Source organism: Geotrypetes seraphini, chromosome 10, assembly GCF_902459505.1.
Source record: "Geotrypetes seraphini chromosome 10, aGeoSer1.1, whole genome shotgun sequence".
In the NCBI taxonomy this organism is placed as follows: Eukaryota; Metazoa; Chordata; class Amphibia; order Gymnophiona; family Dermophiidae; genus Geotrypetes; species Geotrypetes seraphini.
In genome coordinates, this window is record NC_047093.1 from 51,014,462 (window position 1) to 51,040,476 (window position 26,015).

The 26,015-nt window shown below is 42.7% G+C and overlaps 2 protein-coding genes across 5 annotated transcripts in view; one reads left to right on the forward strand and one right to left on the reverse strand.

Moving 5' to 3' along the window:
• SH3GLB2 (SH3 domain containing GRB2 like, endophilin B2) overlaps window positions 1-15,985 on the reverse strand; it is a 50,470-nt gene extending 34,485 nt beyond the window's left edge. Inside the window, exon 1 of one of the 2 annotated variants that reach the window (XM_033961401.1) lies at window positions 15,749-15,985. In XM_033961401.1, coding sequence (XP_033817292.1) covers window positions 15,749-15,811 — 63 coding nt within the window. In that variant the 5' untranslated portion in view covers window positions 15,812-15,985. The remainder of the gene's footprint in view (window positions 1-15,748) is intronic. The other variant, XM_033961400.1, reaches the window with a different exon arrangement.
• Window positions 15,986-16,106: 121 nt separating this feature from the next.
• Window positions 16,107-26,015, forward strand: part of MIGA2 (mitoguardin 2) — a 71,016-nt gene continuing 61,107 nt past the window's right edge. Inside the window, exons 1-2 of one of the 3 annotated variants that reach the window (XM_033961397.1) lie at window positions 16,107-16,396; window positions 16,961-17,187. In XM_033961397.1, coding sequence (XP_033817288.1) covers window positions 17,092-17,187 — 96 coding nt within the window. In that variant the 5' untranslated portion in view covers window positions 16,107-16,396; window positions 16,961-17,091. The other 2 variants (XM_033961398.1, XM_033961399.1) reach the window with 2 other exon arrangements.

Consider the following 26,015-nt stretch of genomic DNA (forward strand, 5'->3'; position numbering starts at 1 on the left):
TTTGTCGCTAATACATTGTTATAATGTTATTTTCTTTATTTCTCTCATTTTTCAAGAACTTTTGAGCAAAGTCAGTACCGGCACAAAGTTATCTCTTATCGTTACCCCTGAAGAAGCCCGTTGAGCGAAACGGTTGGGCCTCCGTTGGGCAATTAAGATAAGTGCCTGGTTTATTTCATATTATAGAAAGCCTTAATACAAACTTGCCGGCTTTAACTTGCTCTTTAAGCGATTTAGAGAATTTATAATATTCAAATATTAATATATTATATATTATTTTATTGCATTAAAAAACCAAAAAAAGAAAGATAAAAAATACTTAAAATAATCATACAGAGTTTTTGGACCAGTGATGAAAACCTAACCCCGATTGTTCATAACTTTGATTGTGATCTAGGGGTTTTTGAGGTCCTTTTTTCTCTGTTTTAAACACATTATACACCATATATAGTGTTCCACGTTTATTGGTTGAGTTTCTCAATTTTGGACACTTAAGGAGTTTCCACTTATTTCTTCAGTCTACTGAGTATTCTTATACCACACGCTCAATCCTACTATTCTTTTAGGAAATTGTTAAAAACCTACTTGTTTGATAAATTGGTATGCTGATCTGGTTGTCTTCCCCTGAAATGTTTATGTATGCTTCACCGACGATCTCTTTTACAAAGCCGCGCGGCAACAGCCCCCGAAGCCCTTTAAATCTCTATGGGCTTCGGGGCTGTTAGCGCATGTACTGTACAGTCTTCTTTGATGTAAACCACTTAGGACTTACGGTAGGACGGTATACAAGAATAAAGTTATTATTAAATTATTATTATTTTTGTCCCAGGAAGTTTCTCTGCTCCTTTTTGAGTCTTCTATTACGACGTATGGGTGGCCCAAGCGCTAGGGAAACCTAGGCACAAACAAACACGAACGTGCAGGGTGTTCGGATTCCAAAGCAGTGTTCAGATTCTAGGGCAAAATTTGCTCGAAATTTTTGTTCGGATTCCAAGCTGTTCGAGTACTGGGGCGTTAGGATTCCAAGGTATCGCTGTACTTTGCAAAGACTTGTAGTCCTTGTATCTTCTACAACAAAAAAAACTTGTTTTTTTTTCTTTATCAAGCCACCAAATCAATAAGCACTTCTCCAGTAGCCAGGTCACTCACTTCCAGCTCATTTACAACTGCATTGCAATAGTGTGATGAAAAGAAAGGAATGGCCATGAAGCAGCATCAGATTAGACAACTAAAATGGAAGCCCCTTCATGCAGTGATAGGGTGAAATATAGTATTATGCTGGATACGGTAAGGAGTTTGGTCTTTTCATCATACTGTTGCAATGCAGTTGGAAGTGAATGACCTGGCTGCTGGAGATTTCAAATAAGTGCCCAGGATGCTGGGCTTGTTGGACCTTTGGTCTGTCCCAGTATGGCAATTCTTATGTTCTTATGCAGAATATTATACAGCGTTTTGACATGCACTTGATATAAAATGATATACAAAATCAGACTTATGAAGAACTGAGCGAGTGTTTGAAACCAGACTGGAGAAATATTGTAGTCCCATCCTGCTGCTACAAAAAATATTAATTTTAATAATAAGTGGCTATATCTCATGAGGGGTTGGTGTGTGGGTTAATACCAAACAAGACATCCAGCTTTCCTCAGAAAATGCAGAAGGGGCGGGAGAGGTGAAAGTCACAGAGCAGGATATAAAACACAATAACAAGCAGCAAGGAAGCCTGAAGGAATACTAAAAAAAATAGCAGTTCCCCCAGTTGCAGCGCAAGGCTGGTGTGCTATTTCAGTGCTCCCACATCATGGGATCATTTCCAGTCTTTTCTGAATCATTTAAAATCTACCTATGTATTTATTTGTATTTGATGTGCCACTTACCATAAGAAAGCCTAAAGCAGATTAAATAAAATATCTTCTTAATACACGTCACTATTTTATAGTGCACACTATTATTTATAAACCACCTTTTTATAGATATTAGCCACACCAAGACTATTTACACATGCAAAAACTTTACTAGTCAAGTGCATATACACTTCTCCCTCCGCATTCACGGTTTCGATTATTTGCGGTTTTTAGCTTGCTGGCTCCTCCCCCCCCATCAGCTTGCATGGAGAAATCACTGATTCCCAGCACTTTCTTTACCGTGTTTTGCCTCTCCTTCAGGAACAGGCCAGTCTCCCACCATGTTATTCGGGGTTTCACCATATTCACAATAGTTTTTAATAGAAAACAGCGAACAACATATGAAAGTTATTCACGGCTTTTCTGTATTCGCAAGTCTGTTAATCCTCTATCACAGCGAATACGGAGGGAGAAGTGTAATTAAATAGCTCCACTAAAGTAGTAATCTTTCCAGCAGCGGCTCCGTTTTCCCAGAAACGGAATTTGGAACGGGAGTCTCCTAGCCAGACCCAGTTACATAAGGACCTGCAACATTTTCCACACATTCTTGGTTTTATCACTCTTTACAGACCCATCAGCATCCTCCAATCTTTGGCATCAACTTGCATCATTCAGCTTTCTTTTCTATTGCACCATCTCTCTGGAACTCCCTTCCCTCCGAGTTTTGCTCAGAATCTTTCTAGCTCTGATTCCAGGCCTTACTGAAGGTTCACCTGTTCTCGGTCTCACAAGTGTTTCCTGTGAATGTCTTGAGTTTTGAGTCCTGCTGGAAGCCACCGTGCACTGCCTCCTCACCTTCTCTTTTGCTATCCCTCCACTGCACAATCTAGTTTGGAGACTTTGGACTTCTTTTCTATTATGATATTATTGTAAACCGCCTTGATATAATTGTGAAAAGCAGTACATAAGCACTTTAATAAAACACACACACACATTCTGGCAGTAAATTATTTTAAACACTGCCACTAGGTTGTACTTTCTGCTCTGCCCTCTTTTGGCAGCTAAGCATCCTCTAGGCTTAACCTATGCTTTTTTTAAACTGTTACTGTTTTAGCAATTGTCTGCTACACCAGAGAAGGCATTTTGAGTTTCTATATCCTTTACATCAGTGTCTCTCAAACCTTTTTAGCTCTGGCACACTAAACGGTGCAAATGTTTTTTTGCGGCACAATTTAGCTGAAATTATACAATTGCAAAACCAACAAAAAATTACATTTGAGAGTTATTTATTTAAAGTTCTGTAATCTATGTATGGGTAATTGTAACAACGGTGAAACTAAAGTAGATAGAATAGCTATTCAAAATGATGGATGTGCTTGTTTTTGAGTGCAAATTAACTCAAAATGCAGCTCGATAGGCGACAAGCATCCACCATCTGCAGTCATGCTATTTTTTTCAATTTTATTTCTATCAGAGCTGAAAATCCAAGTTTGCAAAGATAAGAAGATCCAAATGGTAACAAAGCCTTGATTGCTTTGTTGTTCAAGTTAGAATAACTACTGCATAAAAAATACAAAAATAAAATTACCTGCCGTTAGTTTTCAAGGACCAATCACTCCCTTATGCACACAGACGGTTATACTATTGACAGACTCTGGCGAAACCGGAAGTTACATTGGAAGGAGGGCCTCAACCGGAGGAAGATCCTGGAGCAGGCTGGTGATGTTGCCTCTTCGGTCGATGAAGCTTCTAAGACGCTGGTAGGCCCGGGGCAGAAGGCACAAATGGGTCGACCCAGTAGGGGTTTTTCAGGGGGGGTATTTTTGCTGTTTGACCTGTGACTGGAGGGAGGGGGGCAGGATGCTGCACCCTTGAAGGGGGAGGGGGTTGCTTGGGCTGCTGGACACAAAGGGAAGGGAGACGGGTACTAGATCTGGTCTGGGGATTAAGAGTGGGGGGGGGGGGAAGAGGGAAAGAGGTGCCAGACTCATACCAGGGCACTGAAGGGAGGGGATAGAGCAGTGGTCTCAAACTCAAACCCTTTGCAGGGCCACATTTTGGATTTGTAGGTACTTGGAGGGAATCAGAAAAAAATAGTTAATGTCTTAAAGAAATAACAATTTTACATGAGGTAAAACTCTTTATAGTTTATAAATCTTTCCTTTTGGAAAAGTCTTAATAATAATATTGTAATTTATAGCTAGAGACATATGATCAAGAAACTGTTTTATATTACTTTTGTGATCATGATAAACATACCGAGGGCCTCAAAATAATACCTGGCGGGCCACATGTGGCCCCCAGGTCACAAGTTTGAGACCACTGGGATAGAGGTATTGGATCCATGGAAAGGGTGCTCGAAGGAAGGGAGAGGTACAGGACCTGCAGGGAGGAGGAAAGAGAAAAGCTGAACCAAGAGGATAAAGGAAGAGCGAGTGAAATATTGAATATAGTGGAAGAAAGAAAAAGAGTGTGAGAGACACATTGGGGTAAGAGGAGAGACACTGGACACAGGGAGATATACAAAAAGAAGGGAGATGGGAGAATAGGAACAGGGACAAAAAGGGGAATGCTGCATGGGGGTGGTATATGGACACAGAGGGTTAATGCTAGACATGGGAGGGTATATGAACACAAAGAAAAGTTGGCTAGACATGGGGAGAATAAGAAAGCAGAAGGAAGATGTTGGACAGGGGGGCATAGAGATATAGAGGTGTGACACTGTACACAAGGGGAGGTGATCATAGAATGGTGAGACGATGAAGGCAGGGAGATGGGCACAGGGGAAATACTAGAAAGGGGCATATAGGAGACAGAAGGGAGATGCTGAACATGGGGAACAATACATACACAGACAGAAGATGGACAGACCAGCGCCCGAGATCAACAAGAATAAAATGAAGAGAAAATAAAAGCCATGAAAAATAATTTTATTTTCTATTTTGTGATTAGAATATTTAAGATTTGAAATAGGTTACCTGCTAGAGCTGGTGTTAAAACATAACTGGTGACCGCAAAGTCATGCAATGCTTCTTTAACTTCTAGCTGGCTTAGGGCTCTCTATGACCAGGGGGCAGTTACCCTAGTAGCACCTCCTAACACTATTCCAGCCTTGTGTGATTGAATTATTCTGCTAGCTTGATTTTTCTATGTAGCATTCTGTAGTAATCTGGCTTCTTCGGTTTCAGAGGGGATATTTGTGAAGGGGAGGGGAGACAGGGGTTTTGTTGATCCTAGCTCTGTATTATTTGTGTTTATAAAATGACAATTGTACAGAATATTGTTTCTATATAATTTAATAAAAAGTTCAATATAAAAACAGGGGTGTCAAAAGTCCCTTCTCGAGGGCTGCAATCCAGTCGGGTTTTCAGGATTTCCCCAATGAATATGCATGAGATCTATTAGCATACAATGAAAGCAGTGCATGCAAATAGATCTCAAGCATATTCATTGGGGAATTCCTGAAAACCCGACTGGATTGCGGTCCTCGAGGAGGGACTTTGACACCCCTGGTATAAAATCATAACTATTCAAAGTTTATGCGGATGTGATCAGACAGTTTGCAGGGACGGGGGACCGAGCTTGCCGGAGCAAATCTTTTCCCTGTGTCATTCTCTAGGGCATACCACTGTGCCATGGCACAGTTTGAGATGCAATGCTTTACATGAATTGAAAGGACACCCTACAAACAACCCCTAACATTCCCTGACATTTCTCTTTAGCCTACTCCAGCACTCAACCTTCAGTGGCTAAGGCTCAATCCACCCAGCCCAGAAACCACACAGCCCAGTGACATCCTATAGAGCTCCTGCCCGAGCCATGACCCCATTTGGGTTATCACCCATACTTTGGGAAACTCTGATCTACCGTATCCCTTACAGGTTCACATCATAAGCTTTTGCTGCACAACAGCCTTTTTACCTGAAACAGTTAATATGGCATATGCACTATAATCTTCTTATTCAGATAACTGAATGCCTCCGTCATCATCTCCCCCATGTCATTTTTATCTCTAGAGTATATTTCTAAGTCTTGTCTCACAGGCCTCTTGCTAAACACTCTTCTCTGGATATCATCTTAAGACAAATAATAGCTGGTTGTTCTGTCTAGTTTAAACACTTTTTATTGAAAAGAGCAACTCATAAAATATACATGATGTAATAACCATCAGTGTTACTTTTTTTTGTTTTACAAATTTCAGTGCTTTTTAGTACATCCCTTCCCTCCCCAATCCCTATACCATCTTAATTTTTATTAGAAACGGCAAGATACATCAAAATAGAACCGTCTACAGCAAAAACCAGAAAATATCCAAAACCCACAATAAGCAAGGTGCCAAAGTGAAAGAAAAGCTCTGAGGTGAGGTTTGGTCTTTATACCTCACCTCCAAAATTGACGGCAAAAAAACCAAACACACACAACTCACCCCACACATACCTATATACACCTTCATACACCCTAATGGTCACAAGATCTAAGACTCGATCTTTACCTACAACCCATGTCAGAAAACTGTAGAGAACTCAGCAGGAGACTACATGCCCTCAATGTATGGATCTCAAATATTGTTTTCCCTTTCAGCAGACAACAGCCAGTGTGCCCTGTTTCTTTCCATTAACGTTAAATGTGCCAGCTCCAAAAAGAGGGAGACTCTACAGATGTCCACGTCATGAGAATTTATTTATATTTTTTAAATGATTAACCTCAGCTTTCCAAATAAGGAGATGTCTCCCACACTCCTGCAGTGGGGGGGGGGGGGGGGGGGGGGCGACCCTTGAATTTATATAAAAGAAATCCGGCTGGGGACAGCAGAATCAGAGACTTCACCAAATCGCCTAAGTAATCAACAATCACCTTCCAGAAACGATGCACCTCTAGGCAATGCCAGAAGGAATGAAAAAAAAAAAAAAAAAAAAGAATTACAAGTTTGATGCCATTTTTGGCACAGAGAGGACTCCAACTCACCACCACCACCACCACCACCACTGTAAAGCAGCTGTGTCTGGGTGGCACAGGCCCTGTGAATAACTCGGAATTGGCACTCACGAAGCTCTGCAGCAATAAACAACTCTTGAGATTCTAAAAATTGAAATAGATCAAGTGTTGGAGACAATCCAGGCAAATCTGTTCACCAGCCACTCCAATAAAGTCCATTCTTCTTATAGGCGTCAACTATTCTGTCTAATACCGGATTCTGGTGTAAATAACTATCACAAGACAGCAGTTATTATGTAACTAACCTGTTGATTTGGTCTTAAATGCAGCAAGCTCTATACGTCAGGGAATAAGGGAGAGGAAAAGAACCCATAGCTCTAGCTAGCTATGCAAAGAGATTCTGTACCTACTGCACAATTATCATCTTCTCTGCCACCATCTGTGGAAAAACACAGCCAAGGCCTCACACCTTGAAATAAGCTCCTACCTCCCCCCCCCCCCCACACTAAATATGCAGCGCTATTTTACAGTTCATAAGTTGTGGAAATGGTAATATAATATAGATATTCTGATAATGTGCACAGCCTGCGACATGTTTTATAGTATATATCAGGGCTGAACATACAGCAAAATTAACCTCTCTCTGCTGCATAAAAGAAGGCACCCCCCCAAAAAAAAAATAAAAAGTCTAAAAAAAAAATCTGTCAAACACACTGATGTCCCAAAGAGACAGCATGGTAAACAGAAATCCAGACACAGCAGAAAGAGTACCAGTGATATAGAAAAACTCCCCACACAGGCAAAATACCTGTACACCCTGCCCCTGAACACGAAGTAAATTGCATCAGCGGCAAGGGGCATGTCCTGTAGGCAATCAGCTGGTGCCGACACCTCTCCTCTCCGCATGTCTTCCCTGCTGGCACCTCTCACCGACAGCTCAGGGCCTATCTGGAGGGCCGTCATGCACATGTCATCGCATTGACGTCCGCACACTTCCAGATACTTTGAGCCGCGGCCACTACATTCAGTGTGCTGAGGCTCAACGATGTTTGCAAGACACCGATATCGCAGATAAGAAGGTTGCCGTGATGCAAAGTGAAGGATGCTGCCCCTATGAAGGTTAAAAGGAAGCTGGCACTGGATAACACAAAAGGAGCCCTCTACTATGTCCACATATGAAAAGGCTGCCACTAGCATTGCATCAAGACACTACTATTTTGCCTTATATAATGATGTTGCAACTGTACAGCATTCAAAGATACTACCATCATAGAGTGAAGCTTCTAATGATACCAGCATACACGTAATGCTAGTCCTAAGTTGCCTATAAAGATTTAGCCACCATGCCACCTAGAAGTATGCTGTGCCAGCACTCCATATAATAATAATAATAATAATAATAATAAGTTTATATACCGCAGGACCATGAAGTTCTATGTGGTTTATAATGATTAAAAGATTCTACAAATTGAGTAGAATAAACAAAGATAAAAGCTAGTGATTAACAGCTCTAGAGATCAGTTATTGTGGAATAAGATTGTACAGGTCAGTTGTCTAGATACTTCAGGAACAGATATGTTTTTAGATGTCTTCTAAATTCCTCATAAGTATCAGTGAGCATAAGCAATTGTTCCAGATCTTTACCCCACAATGCTGCCCAATGTGAGAAAAGATGTTGATGAGGTCTTTTAAATTTACATCCTCTAACCGGTGGGGAAACAAAATTCAAGTGTGAGCTTCTCTTATGTCTGTTGGTTGAGAAAGAGAAAAGGTCAGTTATATATTTAGGGGCTAAAACGAATAGTACCTTAAAGCAAAAATATCCAAACTTAAACTTCACACGTGCCTCCATCGGCAGCCAATGCAGAAGTCGGTAGGAAGGTGTCACATGATCGAACTTGTTCAACCCCAAAATTAGTTTGACTGCCGCATATAAGGATGAGCCCGCTATCCAATCAATATGGAGCCAAAAAGGGAACTGCCACTTTACCCCACAAGAGGATGAGGCCTCTAAACAGGAGTTTAAAGAGTTGATGTGGGATTTGAACCTGGGGGTCATTGGTGTATAGGTCACTGCACTATTAGGCTACTACTCAGACTTTCTGTCCCTGCACAGCACAAAAGAAGGCGCCAGCATGTAACCTGAAAGATGACCAAGCCTATGCAGATCAAAGAAAGCCAATATTATGCACACGAGGAAGCTAAAATATTACAGCAAGATTTTTATGTCATAAGACACCACGCGGGATCTCTGCGATGCGAGCTATAAGCTCACACAGGACAACATAAAAATCACACAGCACTAGCCAAAGGCAGTGAGGCAAAACAAAAACATCTAAACCTCTGCCTAGGAGTTCAGTTGAAACCCCCAAAACGATGTTAGTGGTAAATCAAAACAGCACAAGACTGGACCAAAAACTCCAGGAGAAGGAACAGCTGCATTTGCACAACACAAAAAGGCTTAACATTAACTGTCACATTAAGAAGAGAATTAGTAAATTTGTCTGAGCACCACTGTCTAACAAAGAGACAGGGAAAACATGCAAAGCCAAAACAGCGGGAAAGATACCTGGCTGAACTGCCAGCTGCATAACTGGAATGAAAGGATTCAGGCCCTGATGATCTAAAGCAGGGGTGTCCAACCTTTTGGCTTCCCTGGGCTGCATTGGCTGAAAAAATTTTTCTGGGGCTCCGCAAACGCTGCAGCAAGACAGAGGAGGGAGCTGGCAAGATGGTAAACACCCAGGGGCAGCAGAGGAAAACACTGCATCGCCCTCGACTGGGGCCGCACAAAATACTTCACGTGGCTGCAGGTTGGACACCCCTGATCTAAAGCTTTCTGTGGCAGCAAGACTCATTAATGCAGTCTTACTGGCATGGAAAGCTTCCCTTCCAATGCAAAAAAGAGTTCTCCTTAGCTGCTAATGATCCTGGTAGCAGCCATTGAGAATTCTGTGCTAATGCATTACAAAGAGCTCATTAGTATTACCTTATATACTTGAATATAAACCGAGATAACCCTTCCCCCCCATAAAAGAGAAAAAAAAGGTTGACTCAAATATAAACTGGGGAGGGAGGGGTGGTTATATTCAAGTGCCCTGCCAGACTCTGCACCCTGTCTCTCTTCCCTCCCGATGTCTATCAGGGGCCATTAAGGAAACACGTATAGCAGTCTGTACTTTAGCCATGGTTCCACCAGGGTGTCTACCCTGCACTTCTGGTCTTGTATCTTCGTTTGAAAAAAAAAAAAAAAAAAAAAGCCCAGGCATTTTCTTTTTGCATGCCATTGCAATCAGATCGAATGTCAGACATCCCCAATATCTGACAATGTCTTGGAATGCCCACAGGGCCAACGACCCCTCTCCTGAGTCCAATGTTTGTCTGCTGAGATACTCTTGCTTGTACATTGTCTACTCCGGCTACGTGTGCCACCGTGATGGGCAGCAGGTGCTTTTCTGCCCAGGCGAACAGTAGTTTTGCATCTAGTTGAAGCGATGTGCTTCTAGTGCTTCTCCGCTAGTTCACATAGGCCACTGCTGTGGCATTGTCTGAGAATATTCTTACGGCTTTGCCTTCCACCACTGACTGTAGGTTTCACAGAGCCAGGCGGACCGCTCTCAGTTCTAGCCTGTTTATTGACCACTTCCACTGGGATTGTGCCCATTTCCCTTGTACCAGGCGACCACTGCAGTGTGTCACCCAGCCAAAAAGGAATAATCTGACCCAGGAATCTGAAGTGAAATCCCTTTTGCTAGAGACTGTGGATGGAGCCACCAGCTCATGTTGTTGGAGGCTGACTCAGTCCAGGGTAGAAGGGCCTGTGGGGAGTTTCTGTGGGGAGACCAACGAGACAACAGCGCATCCTGAAGTACCCGCACATGCACCCTTGCTCAGGGCACTACTTCTATGGCAGCTGCCATCAAGCCTAGAACCTGTAGGTAGTGCAAGGCTGTAGGAGCTGGCTATGTCAGTAGGTTTGTAATTTGCCCTCAAAGCTTCTGGCTGCATGCCTCAGGTAGAAAAACTTGTCTTTCCGCCATGTTGAGGAGAACTCTCAGGTATTCCACAGACTAATGGAGATTTATTGGCTCTTTTGAAAGTTTACAATCCAGCCCAGACTCTGCAAAGATAAAGCAGTGGCGCTCTTTCCCCTCTTCTTGAGAGGGGGCTCCTGATGAGCTAGTATTCTAGATAAGGATGTATTCTAGATAAGGATGAACCAGCTAGGCCACCCTGTGGAGATGAGCTGCTATCACCACCACTACCTTGGTGAATATCTGGGGTGCCGTTGTCAGCCCAAATGATAGTGCTTAGAACTGACAGTGATTCTCCAACATATGAAGTTTCAGGAACTTTCTGTGTGCCTGGAAATTGGATGTGGAGATAAGTCTCCATCAAATCCAGAGTGGTCAGAAACTCTCCTGGCTGAACCGCTGCAATGACAGATCTCACCATCTCCATCCAGAAATGCAGAACCCTCAGTGCTACACTGACATGTTTGAGATCCAGAACGGGCCTCCAGTCATCAGATTCTTTCTTGGGCACGACAAAGTGTATTGGGTTATCTGCTCGAGCCTGAGTGTTCTTCTGGAACTAGTTCTATGGCTTGATTATCCAGCAACTTGTTTAACGTTGCCCGGCCTTGGCCCGCCTGATCTGGGGCCCGCATGATCTGATAGGCCCGCCGGAGAATCCACGAACCAATCAGATAGAGGGTATGCAAATTCTATTTTGTAACCTTCTTTGACAATATCCAAGATTCAAAGATCTGTTATTATGCTTTCCTAGGCCGACCCCCAATTTTCTGAAGGGCAGCTGGAGTCCTGGCATCATTGCGGCTTCTTTGCTGCCACTGTGGCCTCGGAACAAATATTTTGGATTTTCTGGTTTCCAGAATATCTCTGTCTGGAACCTTAATAGATTCACTGAGACGAGCTGCACCAATTACTGCCCATCTGCTTTCTCTCTTCAGGTTGATACCAGTAAGGAATGGTGTACTTTAAACTTTCTGTGAATTGTATACAAATAAAGTGGGAAAGGAGAGATACGATAGAAATGTTTAAATACCTACGTGGAATGAGGCTAGTCTCTTTCATTTGAAAGGAAGCTCCAGAATGAGAGGGCATGGGATGAAGACAGGGGGGAAGCCACTGCTTGCCCTGGATTGGTAGCATGGAATATTGCTATTTCTTGGGTTTTGGCCAGGTACTAGTGACCTGGATTGGCCACCATGAGAATTGGCTACTGGGCTTGATGAACCATTGGTCTGACCCAGTAAGGCTATTCTTATGTTAAGAGGTGATAGGCTCAGGAGTAATCTAAGGAAATACTTTTTACAGAAAGGGTGGTGGATGCGTGGAAGTCTCTTGGTAGAGGTGGTGGAGACAGACTGTGTGAATTCAAAAAAGCGCAAGACAGGCATTTGAGATCTCTTAGGGACAATAACAGATAATGGATGCCGTGGATAGGCAAACTGGATAGGCCATTTTATCTGTCATCATGTTTCTATGAGAAGTGGTTCCAAGAATAGAAAAAAAAGAGTAGGGGAGACAAGACACCCTTGGCGTGTGCCACATCCGATAGGAAAAAAAAAAAGTATGCTGCCCATTAACCAGAACTGCCTCGACTGAGAATATAAAGGCCTTAGGGCCTGTCAATACCACTCAGAGATCCCCATGTATTGTAAAAGACCAAAGAGATAGTCCTAGTGTACTTTATCAAAAGTTTTCTTTGCGTCAAGACTTGCTAAGACCGCTGGTATTGAGTGTAATTTACAATGGGCAATAGACATCACCTTCTGGACATTAACTGCCAGCCCAATACACTTATTGAGCTCTATATAATAAAACTATATTGCTAGTTCCCAATTTAAAAATCTTGGAAAACAAAAATGGAGGAGAAAAAGCATTTTGGCATTTAGTGGTTGAGGATTAGAAAAAGCTGCCAGAAGAGTTAAAACATAGGGTATCCCTTATTAGGTTTCAGAAGGTGTAAAAAATTAGTTGGTTTTTTTTTTTAGATCAGTACATTAGGGCATGATTTTACTGTTTTTGCAATGGTTGATCTTTTTATGCCATGAGATTGAAAACCATCTTGAATGGCATTGCAAAAAAGGTAAATTAAAGATTTTATAAATTAAGTAAATAAATGCACTGTACCACCCATAATTCAGCAGTCTGATGGTTCACCTAAGGCAGGGGTTGGCAACCTTTTTAAAGCAAAGAGCCAATGCATCCTAAAAATTTGACCCAAGATTTACATAAAGCCGCAATGGGTACAAAAGGGAGTTTGAGATATTCCAGGTGTCTCACTCGCTTTCCTCCCCAAATTCTAGATTTTCTCCCCTCCAACCCCTCGCAAGTCTCTGCGCCTCTCTTCCTTCCCTAACTCCCCCCAACCCACAGCCAAGCTCTCCCCTTTCTGAGCCCTGACCCTTTAATCTCCCACGGGCCTACTGAGATACCCGGTGGACTAGTGGGGACTGCCTTCTAAAATAGCTGCTGTGACCTTTGACGGCTGCTTATGGCATTTCCTGTAGTACCTTTTGCTGCTGCAAAAGGTCACAGCAGCCATTTTAGAAGGCAGCTGGAGCCCAGCCGGTTCTTCAGCCACAAGGAGGAAGGAGCGAGAGGGCCAAGCTCCTGTCACAAAGACTCCTGCTGGACCACCAGGTACCTTGGCAGGCCCACGGGGGAGGGGGGGGGGGCAAATCATGGGGCTGGGAGGGAGATTAAGGGAACAGGACTTGGAAAGCCATGTGGCAGAAGAACCGCATGTGGCTTGCAAGCCAGAGATTGCTGACCCCTGACCTAGGGCATCTGATACTTCAGAGTCATCCCTGACTGAGAGCTGGCCCTACCAATCAGCGACACAGTTTTTCAAACATAGCCCACTTACCAGCCCCTACTAACTTACAGTACAGTCTGAAACCACTAGTGAATTTTGCATTCTTCCAACTTTCTGAGCTTTTAATTCCTTTGTAAACCCAACAGATTTGTCTGTGTACCACATTATAAGGGATACATTTGGCTATTAGAATCAACTTTTTAAGATCACTTGTTTCTAACTTTACAATTTTGCTGATACTGGAATATAGCTACTACACTATAACTTTTACAGATCATGCTTCAAAACTGGATTGAGACTGTCCAATCAGGAGGCTGCTTTGGTCAGCCATCTAGTAAGAGGGCAGCAATAAAAAGCAGGGCTTTTTGGGTTTCATTCACTTTCTACATCAGTCATGAACAAGACTCGGACACTGATGTTGGAGGAGTGTGTTCGTGTGCCAGTGATGAACGAGAAAGGATTCGCGCTGCCAGATTGCCAGCAAAGTTGGCTGCAGTCACAGCGTGGTAGTGAAGATTGTACAAAGGAAGAAAGCGATGGGTTCAGTGGTACATAAGTCTCCATCTGGTCGTTTATGTGCATCAGCATTACGCCAAAACCGTGCACTTCGACATTTCACCGACCAATCGCAAGTTGACCTTGCCTCAGCTACTGCGCGAGTGGTTAGACAAGGGTCATGTCAGTGTCAGCTTATCAACAGTTTGTCGCCAGTGTCTGCAGTTGCCGGTGTCTGCACTAATGACTGACGTCCAAAGGCACAACTGTATCGAGTGGTCGCAGAAGCACTCAAGCTGGACATATGAAATGGGGAAAAGGTGCTTTTCAGCTATGAAAACACCTTCTACCTATTTGGTAACCAGACCCACACCAATGTAAGGAGGTTTCCTGGAGAGGAGTTCAAACCTGAGTGCCTCAATTTCACTGTGAGGTATCCTTTGAAGGCCATGGTCTGGGGCTGCATGGCTGACAGTGGCATTGGATGTCTACTCACTGCCAATGGAATGGTCAATGCAACCAAGTACATTCCAATACTGTAAAACTGCCATCAGCTCAGCATCTGTTTCCAGGCCAGTTCCTGTTCCAAGATGAAAATTCACCTTGCTATCGCTCCAAACAGGTGATCAACTGGGAGCGTCAGAACAACATCACTCCAATCGAATGACCTGCCTAATTTCCGGATCTGAATCTGATCAAGAACTTGTGGCACAAGTTGGCCTGGGAGATAGCCAAGAGACATCCAATATCAAAACATGAGTTGATTGAGTCACTCATTGCAGCCTAGCTGTCACCTCATCAAACTGGTTCACTCAATGCCAACACAGTGCAGACAGATGATCAAGAACAGAGGGTGGTCCACCAAATACTGAGCTGTCACTGACGCACTAAATGGCCTTTTCAAGGCCACCTACATGAATATGAAGGATTGATGATGCTCATATGTACTTTTTTGGCCAGCAAAGTACTCCTATTACTCAATTTATGCAGAAAAATGATTAACATCGCAACTTTAACAAACAAACGCAGAAATTTAAGGCCAAACTAGAATAAAAAGTTGATTCTAATAGCCAAATGTATCCTTTATGTGGTACACAGACAAATCTATTGTATCAAGAAAAAAAAATTAACATAAAAGGTCAGAAAGTTGAAAGAATGCAAAATTCACAAGTGTTTACAGACTTTTGCACACCACGCAAATGACGCCACCCCAAAGAATCACTACACATGATTCCTCATTTCTCCACATCTCTGCGCTGGAAGCCCCTGTCAGCAGCACCCTCATGACTACTCTTCCCAGCATTCCCACTACAAATCCCCCTAATTATCACCCAGCACCTCGACAGGTCCACCAAATCCCCCGATTTGAGGCTCAGCCATCCCTCACCCGTCCCTCCTTTTATCTGCCACTGCTGGCTGCAGCTGTCTCAAAGCTATTTTATTTCATTCATTATTTTTGTCATCCACCCTATTTCTGCACAGCAGGCCTTTCTCCTTAGGGTTCCCTCCCCCTCTCTAGCCACACGCAAGTCCAGCCGCCCCCGCCCGCTGTGTAAAGCAACCAAAGCAAGGAACGAAGGCCCGGGGAAATATAGGGAGGACATACTCGGCCGAGATGCCAGGCTCACCTGCACGGCTCTGCTGAAGAACACACCAGCATCCGAAGCAAGTTTCTTCACACTGAAATCCATTGCAGACGGTCAGCAGGCTAGAACACCAGCAACAGCTGGAGAAGAGCCGTAATGCAAACCCAGCCAGTCAGCCCAGACCTCACCCCTTCCGACTTCTGCGCCCCGCCCACCTTATTCTAACCACGCCCCTCCCTCCGCCTATACCGCTCGGGCCACTCTGCTGTTGGTTTCTCCGCTCCACCTACGCCACTCTAACGACGCTCCCTCTAGCAGTCCCCCCACTTTGATCATGCTTCTGAATTCCTTTGAGGTTTTCACACCGCACTAGCCACGCCTATCCCGCCTACCTGGCCCCCGCCATACTATGCATTCCACGCCCCATCAGCCTGCACAGATCACATCCCGCCCCGCCTTTCCAGCAGTCTGGCTCCGCCCCCTTAGCGCTGACTCTTGCTGGGGAAGTGCTTGTTGTGGCAGTGCTGCGGGATTCCTGCCCCGTAAAGAAAAAGTGAGCATCGATTGGAGAATTGTAGATAGGTCACAGACTATGAGCAATCTATTGGTTGAAGAATGTGTCAGTCTGCGGTGGATTTGGTTGCACTGTGGTGGAGGAGATGCTGCCCTTCCGGAGATATGGACTTGCAGGTGAGGGTTGGGGTACGGGTTGGAGTGGGCATGGGGGTTGCTTTTTCCTATCAACCTGTAGTACTGGCGACCCTCCATAACTGTATTCTACCCTAACCCTACAGAATCGCTGGCTGGCGCTTAGCTTTTGGGTCCATAGATTCTCTTAAGGAGGTCTGGGAGCTAAAGACTTTATAGAATCCTACTTCTGATTTTTGTTACTAGAACGAATTCTGAACATTCTGATGGTCTGTTATGCGGCTCTTTAATAGAATGCATAGTCTAGATAATATAAATACTTAATTCAAGTTATCGGCTAAATAAAAGGGACTACTTGTTGTGTTGGGGGTTTGTTTTTTTGGGAAGGGGGGAGGGCAGCCTGCTGATGCCATGCACGCGCTACAGCGCGTACTCGACAATAAATGATGTGCGGTGTTCTCTTGTATGATGGTACAATTATATTCTCCTGGCTGTTGCTTTCAGTGTAACGATGGGTGAAGGATATTCCAGTATATCTATAAATTAAGGGAATGAGTGCTTGTGTGTATGCGTGGGTGTGTGTCAATATTTGTTTCTTTGTTTCAGAGTTCAACTGCTAATGCTGGCATTAGTAGTGCTTGTGAAACCATCAGGCCTTCTGTGAAATGAAGCTGCTAGGAGCATTTTTCAGCACCTGGAAAATTCTGTGTATATAGCTATTCTGCATTCTGCCAAGCATGGCCTTCAGGAGAACTGAAGGAATGTCCATCATACAAGCTCTTGCTATGACAGTGGCTGAGATACCCATCTTTCTCTACACAACATTTGGGCAGGTATAAAACTATCTCTGGTATGGGTTCTCTTTTCTTTATTTTATATTGTTAATTTTAAGATTAAACTCACAGCATTTTCCATAGTAGTTCAAGGTGAGCTACTTTCAGATATGGACACTGAAATATTTCAGCTACCATGCATCAGTACTCCTAGGATATTGCTTCTTATCCAAGACAGCTTTTACATAGAAAATGGCAGTCCATAAAGATTATATGGCCCATCTAGTCTGCAACAGCGACTAATTTCAAGTTCCATTAAAAAAAATATACTGCAATTCGCATAGTATCAACACAGTTTACGGTACATCATAGTGACTATAGTAGAGAGCCAAAAAAAAGGGAATGGGGAGAAAGCGTGGGTGAGAAATACATATGTGATAGAAAAGTAAGAGGAAAATAATCATGAGATGGTCTTAGGTCAGTAAGGATAGAGGTACTTTTTATGTTTCTTCTAAGCTCTTGGTGCTGGTCCATGCTTTTTTTTTTTATTATGATACTGACCTGATCTTTGTCACTTTCTGTAAAGATGTATGTCCTTAGATTACTCCTGAATTTACCCCCTTTCACCTTCATCCTGTGACAGAGTTTCTGCTTCCTATACTATTATGGTTATTTAAATGTCAGTATTTTAACTTAAATATTTTGCCTTTCTTCCAAAGTATGTATACAAAATTTAGATCTTTAAGACGGTTCCCCTATGCTTTATGATGAACATTAGCCATTTTAGTAGCCACTCTCTGGACTGATTCTATCCTGTTTGTAACCTTCTGAAGGTGTAGTCTCCAGAACAATCTTAAAGCCCAATAAATAAATTTTATATAGTTTTTCTAGCGAGATCTCATTTGTGCTGGCTTTTATTATTACAAAATCGTTTTTATTGGTAAAGAGAATAACAACTCACAACCACAGAACACAGATAAGGATTGTAACTTTCCCAACAATAGGCAAAGGAGGGACACCTACCCCCCCTAAGAGGACTGGACTCTGATGTCCTCTCAGGGAACAAAGAGCCCCAAACACCCCCCAACAGACCAATATCCCCCATCCCCCCAAGCCCCCCTCTCCCCTACCCCCAACAGAAAAGAATCCCAGGTCAGACAGGTGGAGCAGAATACAATTGCAATCCATTCACAATTCGACTATGACTCCTTGGCAGCAAACTGTCCAAGTAAGGAGACCAAGTGTGAATAAAGTCTCTACTCTTACGACGAGAGGAACAAGCCAGCCTGGCCTCCCAGCACATCAGCTCATGAAGTTTGTTCCTCCAATACCAAAAGGAGGGAGGAACATCGGCCAAGTGCTGGCTTTTATAAAGCTGCTATAGAGGTTTCTTCCTTGGGCTGGTGAGGTAAATGCTATGATGCTCATAGAATTCCTATGAGCGTCGGAGCATTTACCTTGCCGGCCCGCAGTAGAAACTTCTACCGTGGCTTTGTAAAAGGAGCCCTTAGAGTATTATCACTTTCTTTTCCCTTTGGTGAGACCTAATTTGGAGTACTGTCTCTCCTTTCCCTATGCACTCGAGTTACTTTCTGACTTTTATCTATAACCTTATCTATATGCTCAATCACCTTAAAATCATCAGATATGATCATTCCTAGGTCCCACATTTTGTGCACAGAATTTCACTCCCTATAATGTACCACTCCCTTGGGTTTTTGCCTAAATTCTTGTAACTGCCCACTTTAGCATTAAATGTAAGTTCCTAAACTGTAGATCATTCTTCAAGCTTTGCTAAATCCTTTCTTGTGATCATCGGATATGATCATTCCTAGATCCCACTTTTTGTGCACAAAATATCACTCTATAATGTACCACTCCCTTGAGTCTTTGCCTAAATGCATGTAACTGCCCACTTTAGCATCAAATATAGGTCAAGCTTTGCTAAAGCCCTCCTTGTGTTAGCCACAGTTTCTAAGGCAGTGATTCCCAACCCTGTCCTGGAGGAACACCAGGCCAATCGGGTTTTCAGGCTAGCTCTAATGAATATGCATGGGAGAGATTTGCATATGATGGAAGTGATAGGCATGCAAATTTGCTTCATGCATATTCATTAGGGCTAGCCTGAAAACCCAATTGGCCTGGTGTTCCTCCAGGACAGGGTTGGGAACCACTGTTCTAAGGTATCTGACCTGTTGTATCTCTTGGTGTCATCAGAAAAGAGGCAAATTATTCACAATAAGCCTTCTGCAGAGTTCTGTGTTCACAGAAGAAGATCCTGGAGAAGGACAGATGGTCTGGCTAAGTTACACATGAGAATGGAGTAGATACCGTGCCATTCACGGAAGAAAGTGTTTATGAACAATTTGAAAAATTGAAGATGGACAAAATGATGAGACCGGACGGATCCATTCCAGGATATTGAGGGAGCTCAGAGAGATTCTGGCGGGTCCTATTAAAGATTTGTTCAACAAATCTTTGGAGACGGGAGTGGTTCCTGGGGATTGTAGAACAGCAGACGTGGAGCCGATTCACAAAAGTGGTCGCAGAGATGAAGCGGGAAACTCACTTCGGTTATTGGAAAAATAATGGAAGCGTTGCTGAAAGAAAGGATAGTGAAATTCCTTGAATCAAATGGGTTACAGGATCTGAGTCAACATGGTTTTATTAAAGGTAAGTCGTGCCAAATGAATCTGATTGAATTTTTTGACTGGATGACCAGAAAATTGGATCAAGGGCATATGCTAGATGTAATTTACTTAGATTTCAGCAAAGTCTTTGACACAGTTCCTCATAGAACAAACTTGATGAGCTGAAGTTAGGACCCAAAGTGGTGAACTTGATTAGAAACTGGTTGACAGGCAGATGCCCAGAGGGTGGTGGTTAATGGAATTCGCTCAGAGGAGGGAAAGTCCCTCAGGTATCGTTGCTGGGACCAATCCTGTTCAAAATGTTTGTGAACGACATTGCCGAAGGGTTAGATGGAAAGATTTGCTTTTTTGCAGATGATACCAAGATTTGTAACAGAGTAGACACTGAGGAGGGAGTGGAAAACATGAAAAAGGATCTACAAAAGTTAGAGGAATGGTCCAATATCTGACAATTAAAATTCAATGCAAAGAAGTGCAGAGTAATGCATTTGGAATTTAGAAATCGGAAGGAGCCCTATGTGCTGGGAGGTGAGAGGCTAATGTGCACGGATGGGGAGAGGGACCTTGGGGTGATAATGTCTGAAGATCTGAAGGTGAAGAAACAGTGTGACAAGGTGGTGGCTGCTGCCAGAAGGATGCTAGGCTGTATAGAGAGAGGTGTGACCTGTAGAAGAAAGAAGGTGTTTATGCCCCTGTACAGGTCAATGGTGAGGCCCCACATGGAGTATTGTGTTCAATTTTGGAGACCGTATCTGGTGAAGGACATAAAAAGACTTGAAGCAGTCCAGAGGAAGGCGACGAAAATGGTAAGAGGTTTGCGCCAGAAAACGTATGAGGAGAGACTGGAAGCCCTGAATATGTATACTTTAGAGGAAAGGAGGGATAGCGGAGATATGATTCAGATGTTCAAATAACTTGAAAGGTATTAATGTAGAACAAAATCTATTCTGGAGAAAGGAAAATGGTAAAACCAGAGGGCATAATTTGAGGTTGAGGGGTGGTAGATTCAAAAGTAATGTTAGGAAATTCTTTTTTATGGAGAGGGTGGTTGATCCGTGGAATGCACTCCCAAGTGAGGTGATGGAGAAGAGAACGGTGACAGAATTTAAACGAGCGTGGGATGAGCACAGAGGATCTCTAATCAGAAAATAAGGGGTATATATTGAAGGAACTAGGGTTGGTACTGGGCAGTCTAGTATGGTATGTGTCCTATTTGTGGACATTCAGTTAAGGACGGGCTGAAATGGTTAAGATGGGCTGGGGTGAATTTTGATGGAAACTCCAGTGGATAGAACCTAAGCACACTACCAGGCAGGGCTCTGGGTATCTGGCCCAGAAATATCTAAGAAAAAAGGACAATTTTAATTAAATGATTGATTTTTATGGTGCATATAGGGTTGGGCAGACTGGATGGACCATTCGGGTCTTTATCTGCGGTCATTTACTATGTTAAGGTTCAAAGAAAAGCGACCAAGATGATAAAGGGGATGGAACTCTTCTCGTATGAGGAAATACAAAAGAGGTTAGGGCTCTTCAGCTTGGAAAAGAGATGGCTGAGAGGAGATATGATTGAAGTCTACAAAATCCTGAGTGGAATAGAACGGATACAAGTGGATCAATGTTTTACTGTATCAGGATTTACAAAGACTAGAGTAATACTTTTAAAACCAATAGGAGTAAATATTTTTTCACTCAGAGAATAGTTAAGCTCTGGAATGCATTCCCAGAGGTTGTAGTAAGAGCGGTTAATGTAGCAGGTTTTAAAAAAAGGTTTGGACAAGTTCCTGGAGGAAAAGTCCATAGTCTGCTGTTGAGACAGACATGGGAGAAACTGCTGTTTACTCTAGATCGGTGGCATGGAATGCTGCTACTATTTGGGTTTTTGCCAGGTACTTGTAACTTGGATTAGCCTCTGTGAAGATGAGATCCTGGGTTAGATGGTTATGATATGTTGAGATCTACAGAATCCTGAATGGTGTAAAATGGGTAAAAATGAATAAATTTTTCACTCTTTCAAAGAATACAAAAGCCAGTGGATATTCAATTAAATTATATGGAAATACTTAAAAAAATACAGTGGTGTGCAAAAGTCTAGAAGCACTTGTGAATTTTGCATTCTTTCAATTTTCTGACCTTTTTATTTTAATTTCTTTATTGATCCAATAGATTTGTCTGTGTACCACATTATAAGGGATACATTTGGCTATTAGAGTCAACTTTTTAAGACCACTTGTTTCTAATTTTCTAATTTTGTTGATACTGGAACATAGCTGCTGTAACCTTTACAGATCATGCTTCAAAACTGAATCGAGACTGTTCAATCAGCACATATTAATTCTGACCAATCAGGTGGCTGCTTTCATCAGCCAGTCACAGTTCAAAGGGCAGCTATAAAAAGTGGGGCTTTTTGGGTTTCATACACTTTCAACATCAACTATTAACAAGCCTCAGACTCTGACATTAGATTAAAGTGTTCATGTGTCAATGATGAGCAAGGAAGGATTTTCGTGTTGCTAGATTGCCAGCAAAGTCAGCTGCAGTCACAGCATAGTAGTAAAGATTGTACAAAAGAAGAAAATGCATTTCATTGACCTTGCCTCAGCCACTGCGTAAGTGGTTAGATAAGTATCATGTCGGTATCATCAACAGTTCATCGCTGGTGCCTGCAGTTTGGTCAGCAGGTCTGCAAAGCATGCAACAAGCCACTGATGACCCAAGCTTTATTTAATTCAGACACAGTCTTTGTCTCCACCACCTCTATCAGCAGACTATTCCATGCACCTACTATCCTTTCTGTAAAAAAGTATTTCTGTAGATTACCCCTGTGCTTATCACCTCTTAACTCCATCTTATGCCCTTTTATTCCTTTCAAATAAAATGGACTCATCTCAAGCGCATTATGTTCCACAGGTATTTAAACGTGTCTATCATATCTCCCCTTTCCTGCCCTTCCTCCAAAGTATACATATTGACATCTTTAAATCTGTCCCCATACGCTTTATGATGACCACCTATCATTTTAGTAGCCATTCTCTGGATTGACTCCATCCTGTTTATATCTTTTTGAAGGTTTGGTCTCCAGAATTGTACACAATATTCTACATGAGATTTCACCAGAATCTTATACAGGGGCATCAGCATCTCCTTTTACCTACTGGCCATACCTCTCCTTATGCATCTTAGCTTTCGTTTTCACCTTTTCAACCTGTTTGGCCACATTAAGATCATCACATACTATCACACCCAAGTCCTGCTTCTCTTTCAAGCACAAAAGTTCTTCACCTCTAAACTGTACCATTTCCTCAGGTTTTTGCAGCCCAAATGCATGGCCTTGCATTTCTTAACATTAAATCTTAACCCAATGAGGATTAATCGGTGATCATAAATCATAAAAAAATCCAATCACCCCATCATCAATACCCCAAACTCATCCTCCCTCCCTAAAAAAATCTAGAACTCCTTAGTATCACAGAGATCTTGTTCTGTATTCAAAGGACTAAGCCTACCCCCTTTAACAGAAAACCTTTAAAAAGATGACCTCTACGAATTTCTCCTTACAAATTCAGCAGCGGGCACCTATAACCTTCTAACCGGGGATGTTAATCTATACCTCGAGCAGGAAGAGAATTCCAACGTTGACGATCTGCTCTCCTTCCTCACATCTCTAGGCTTTTCCAAACCACCTCCCAACTAAAACCCTTAGGAAAGGTCACCACTTAGACCTGATCTCATTTCTCTCCAATGCCTCAACCACCCCCAGTGTTAGTTTTAAAGGTGAAACCTGGGCCAACACCCCCTGGTCAGACCAACTTCTATATAATTTCAAATTACATTGGCTCAAAAAACACACCCAAAGGCAACCAAGGAGCAATCACAAAGAGAAAACAATATGGTCTAGAGGACAATTAAACCCAGTAGAATTCTGGTCACACTATAGCTCAATATCCACCCCTGAATTAGACCCCAATTTCACCCTAGAATGGAAAAATTTCAGCAATCAAGTTCTAGATGACATCGCACCTTTAAAACTATGTAAAAAAAAGACACCGTTTGTCTGCAAGCTGGTATGATGCCGACCTATTGACACTAAAATGAGAAGTATGTAAGCTAGAAAAAATATGGTGCAAATCAGGAAAAGATAATGACAGATACACTTGGCGACTGAAAGTCAAAGAATACAAAAGAATTACTGAAAAGCGCTGGCAAACACTACTCCCAAACAGTCAATTCCCCCTTGCTGAACAGCAAAAAACTCTTCAGAATAGTCAATTCCTTATTTAATATCGACCTTTACAAATGCTCCCACACAGTCCTTCCACCCTCTGCAGCAAACCTAGCTGACTATTTCGCCACAAAAATTCATAATCTGAAAATGTCCCTTGTAGCTACTAGCACAGATCCATCAATCAATCTACCCGCCCTACAAAATGACGGCTCGACTACTGACATGATCTGGAACCATTTCGATAACCCAGATTGGAACCAATTCCTCAAGCTCTACTCCAAATATGCAAAATCCAACTGCCTACTAGATAACTGTCCACCGATTATCATGAAAACAGTCCCCTTTCCATTCAAAGCTGATCTTTTCAACTGGGCCTCTCTTTGCCTGTCCACTGGCCACTTTCCCTCGGAACTCGGTCATATTCTCGTGACTCCCATCATAAAACCCCCCAAAGAACCAGTCTCTTCAGCTGCAAACTACAGGCCCATAGTCAACATACCTCTCTTCCTTAAACTAATGGAAGGTCTAGTACTGAAACCGTCTTAGCATCATTGACTGATCACCTCTTCCATCTGTTTTCGCTGGGAAAAAGTGCACTGGTACTTCAATTTGACCTAAGCAGTGCCTTTGACCTCATCGACCAAGACATCTTGATCAAATGCCTCGACTCTATTGGCATCTCGGGAAAGGTACTAACCTGGTTCACTGGCTTCTTAAAAAACTGCACCTATCAGGTCCACTGTGATGGAACCTTCTCCCAATCCTGGTCTAACCCCTGCGGAGTCCCACAGGGCTCCCCTCTCTCCCCCTCTCTGTTCAAAGTCTACATGTCATCATTGGGTCATACACTATCAGACTTAAAATTGAAATCATACATTTATGCTGATGACATTACAATCATCATCCCCTTTACCTCACTGACACAAGAGACTGAACAACACACCTCTTCGGTTCTCACCAAGGTAGAACAGTGGACTACACAATTAAAATTAAACCCAGAAAAAACTAAGCTCTTCCTAGCAAGTCCCAACAATAAGCTAACGAGTACCTCTTTGAAATTAAACAGTCTAACCTACCCGATCAATCCTACCATCAAAATCCTCGGAGTTATCTTGGACCAATGCCTGACTTTTGAAGACCACACCAATGCTCAGGTTAAAAAATGCTTTTGCATCCTCTGGAAACTCCGAACCATCAAACATTATTTTGACTTCCTCTCATTTTGATTGCTGGTTCAGTCTCTAATCTTAAGCACCTTAGACTACTGCAATATCATATACTTGGGTTCCTTGAAGAAAACCATCAAACGCCTGAGAATCATCCAGAATACAGCCGTCCGTCTCATCTATGGTCTCAAAAAGTCGGACCATGTAAGCCCGTTCTACAGAAAACTTCACTGGTTGCCAATAGAGGCAAGGGTCATCTTCAAGTTTGCCTGCCTTTGCTTCAAAACCTTAACAGGTTCATCCCCGATCTACCTATCGCACCATTTTGCATTCCCAGGCACTACCAGCACACGGAATGCCCAACTGTTTACCTTCCCCTACCCGAAAGGCTGCATCTACAAGAGATTCCTTGATAGAACTCTGTCATTCCAAGTTGGCAAATGGAATAAATGTCTAACCTCCCTCATTTCAAATACACCCTCCTACCAATCCTTCAGGAAATCAATCAAAACCTACCTATTTGACAGATTTCTTTGACTCCTTCCCAACTGGTTGCATCTCTGAGAAATTATTATATATCTGTCACATTCCCGATTACTCATAACCTCTCTCAACTCACTAATGTAATTCAAATTATTTTACTAATGTAATTGACAATACCTTCTGTAACATCGCTGTCTATGTACAGTCTCTTCCTCTGTAAACCGCTCTGAACTGCTTCTGGTATTACGATATACAAAATAAAGTTATTATTATTATTATTATATGAGTCCCAACCCATCCCTCCTCCCAGAATTGGTCAGGAACAGCATTGGTCACAAAATAGTTTTAAGATTCAGTTGGTTA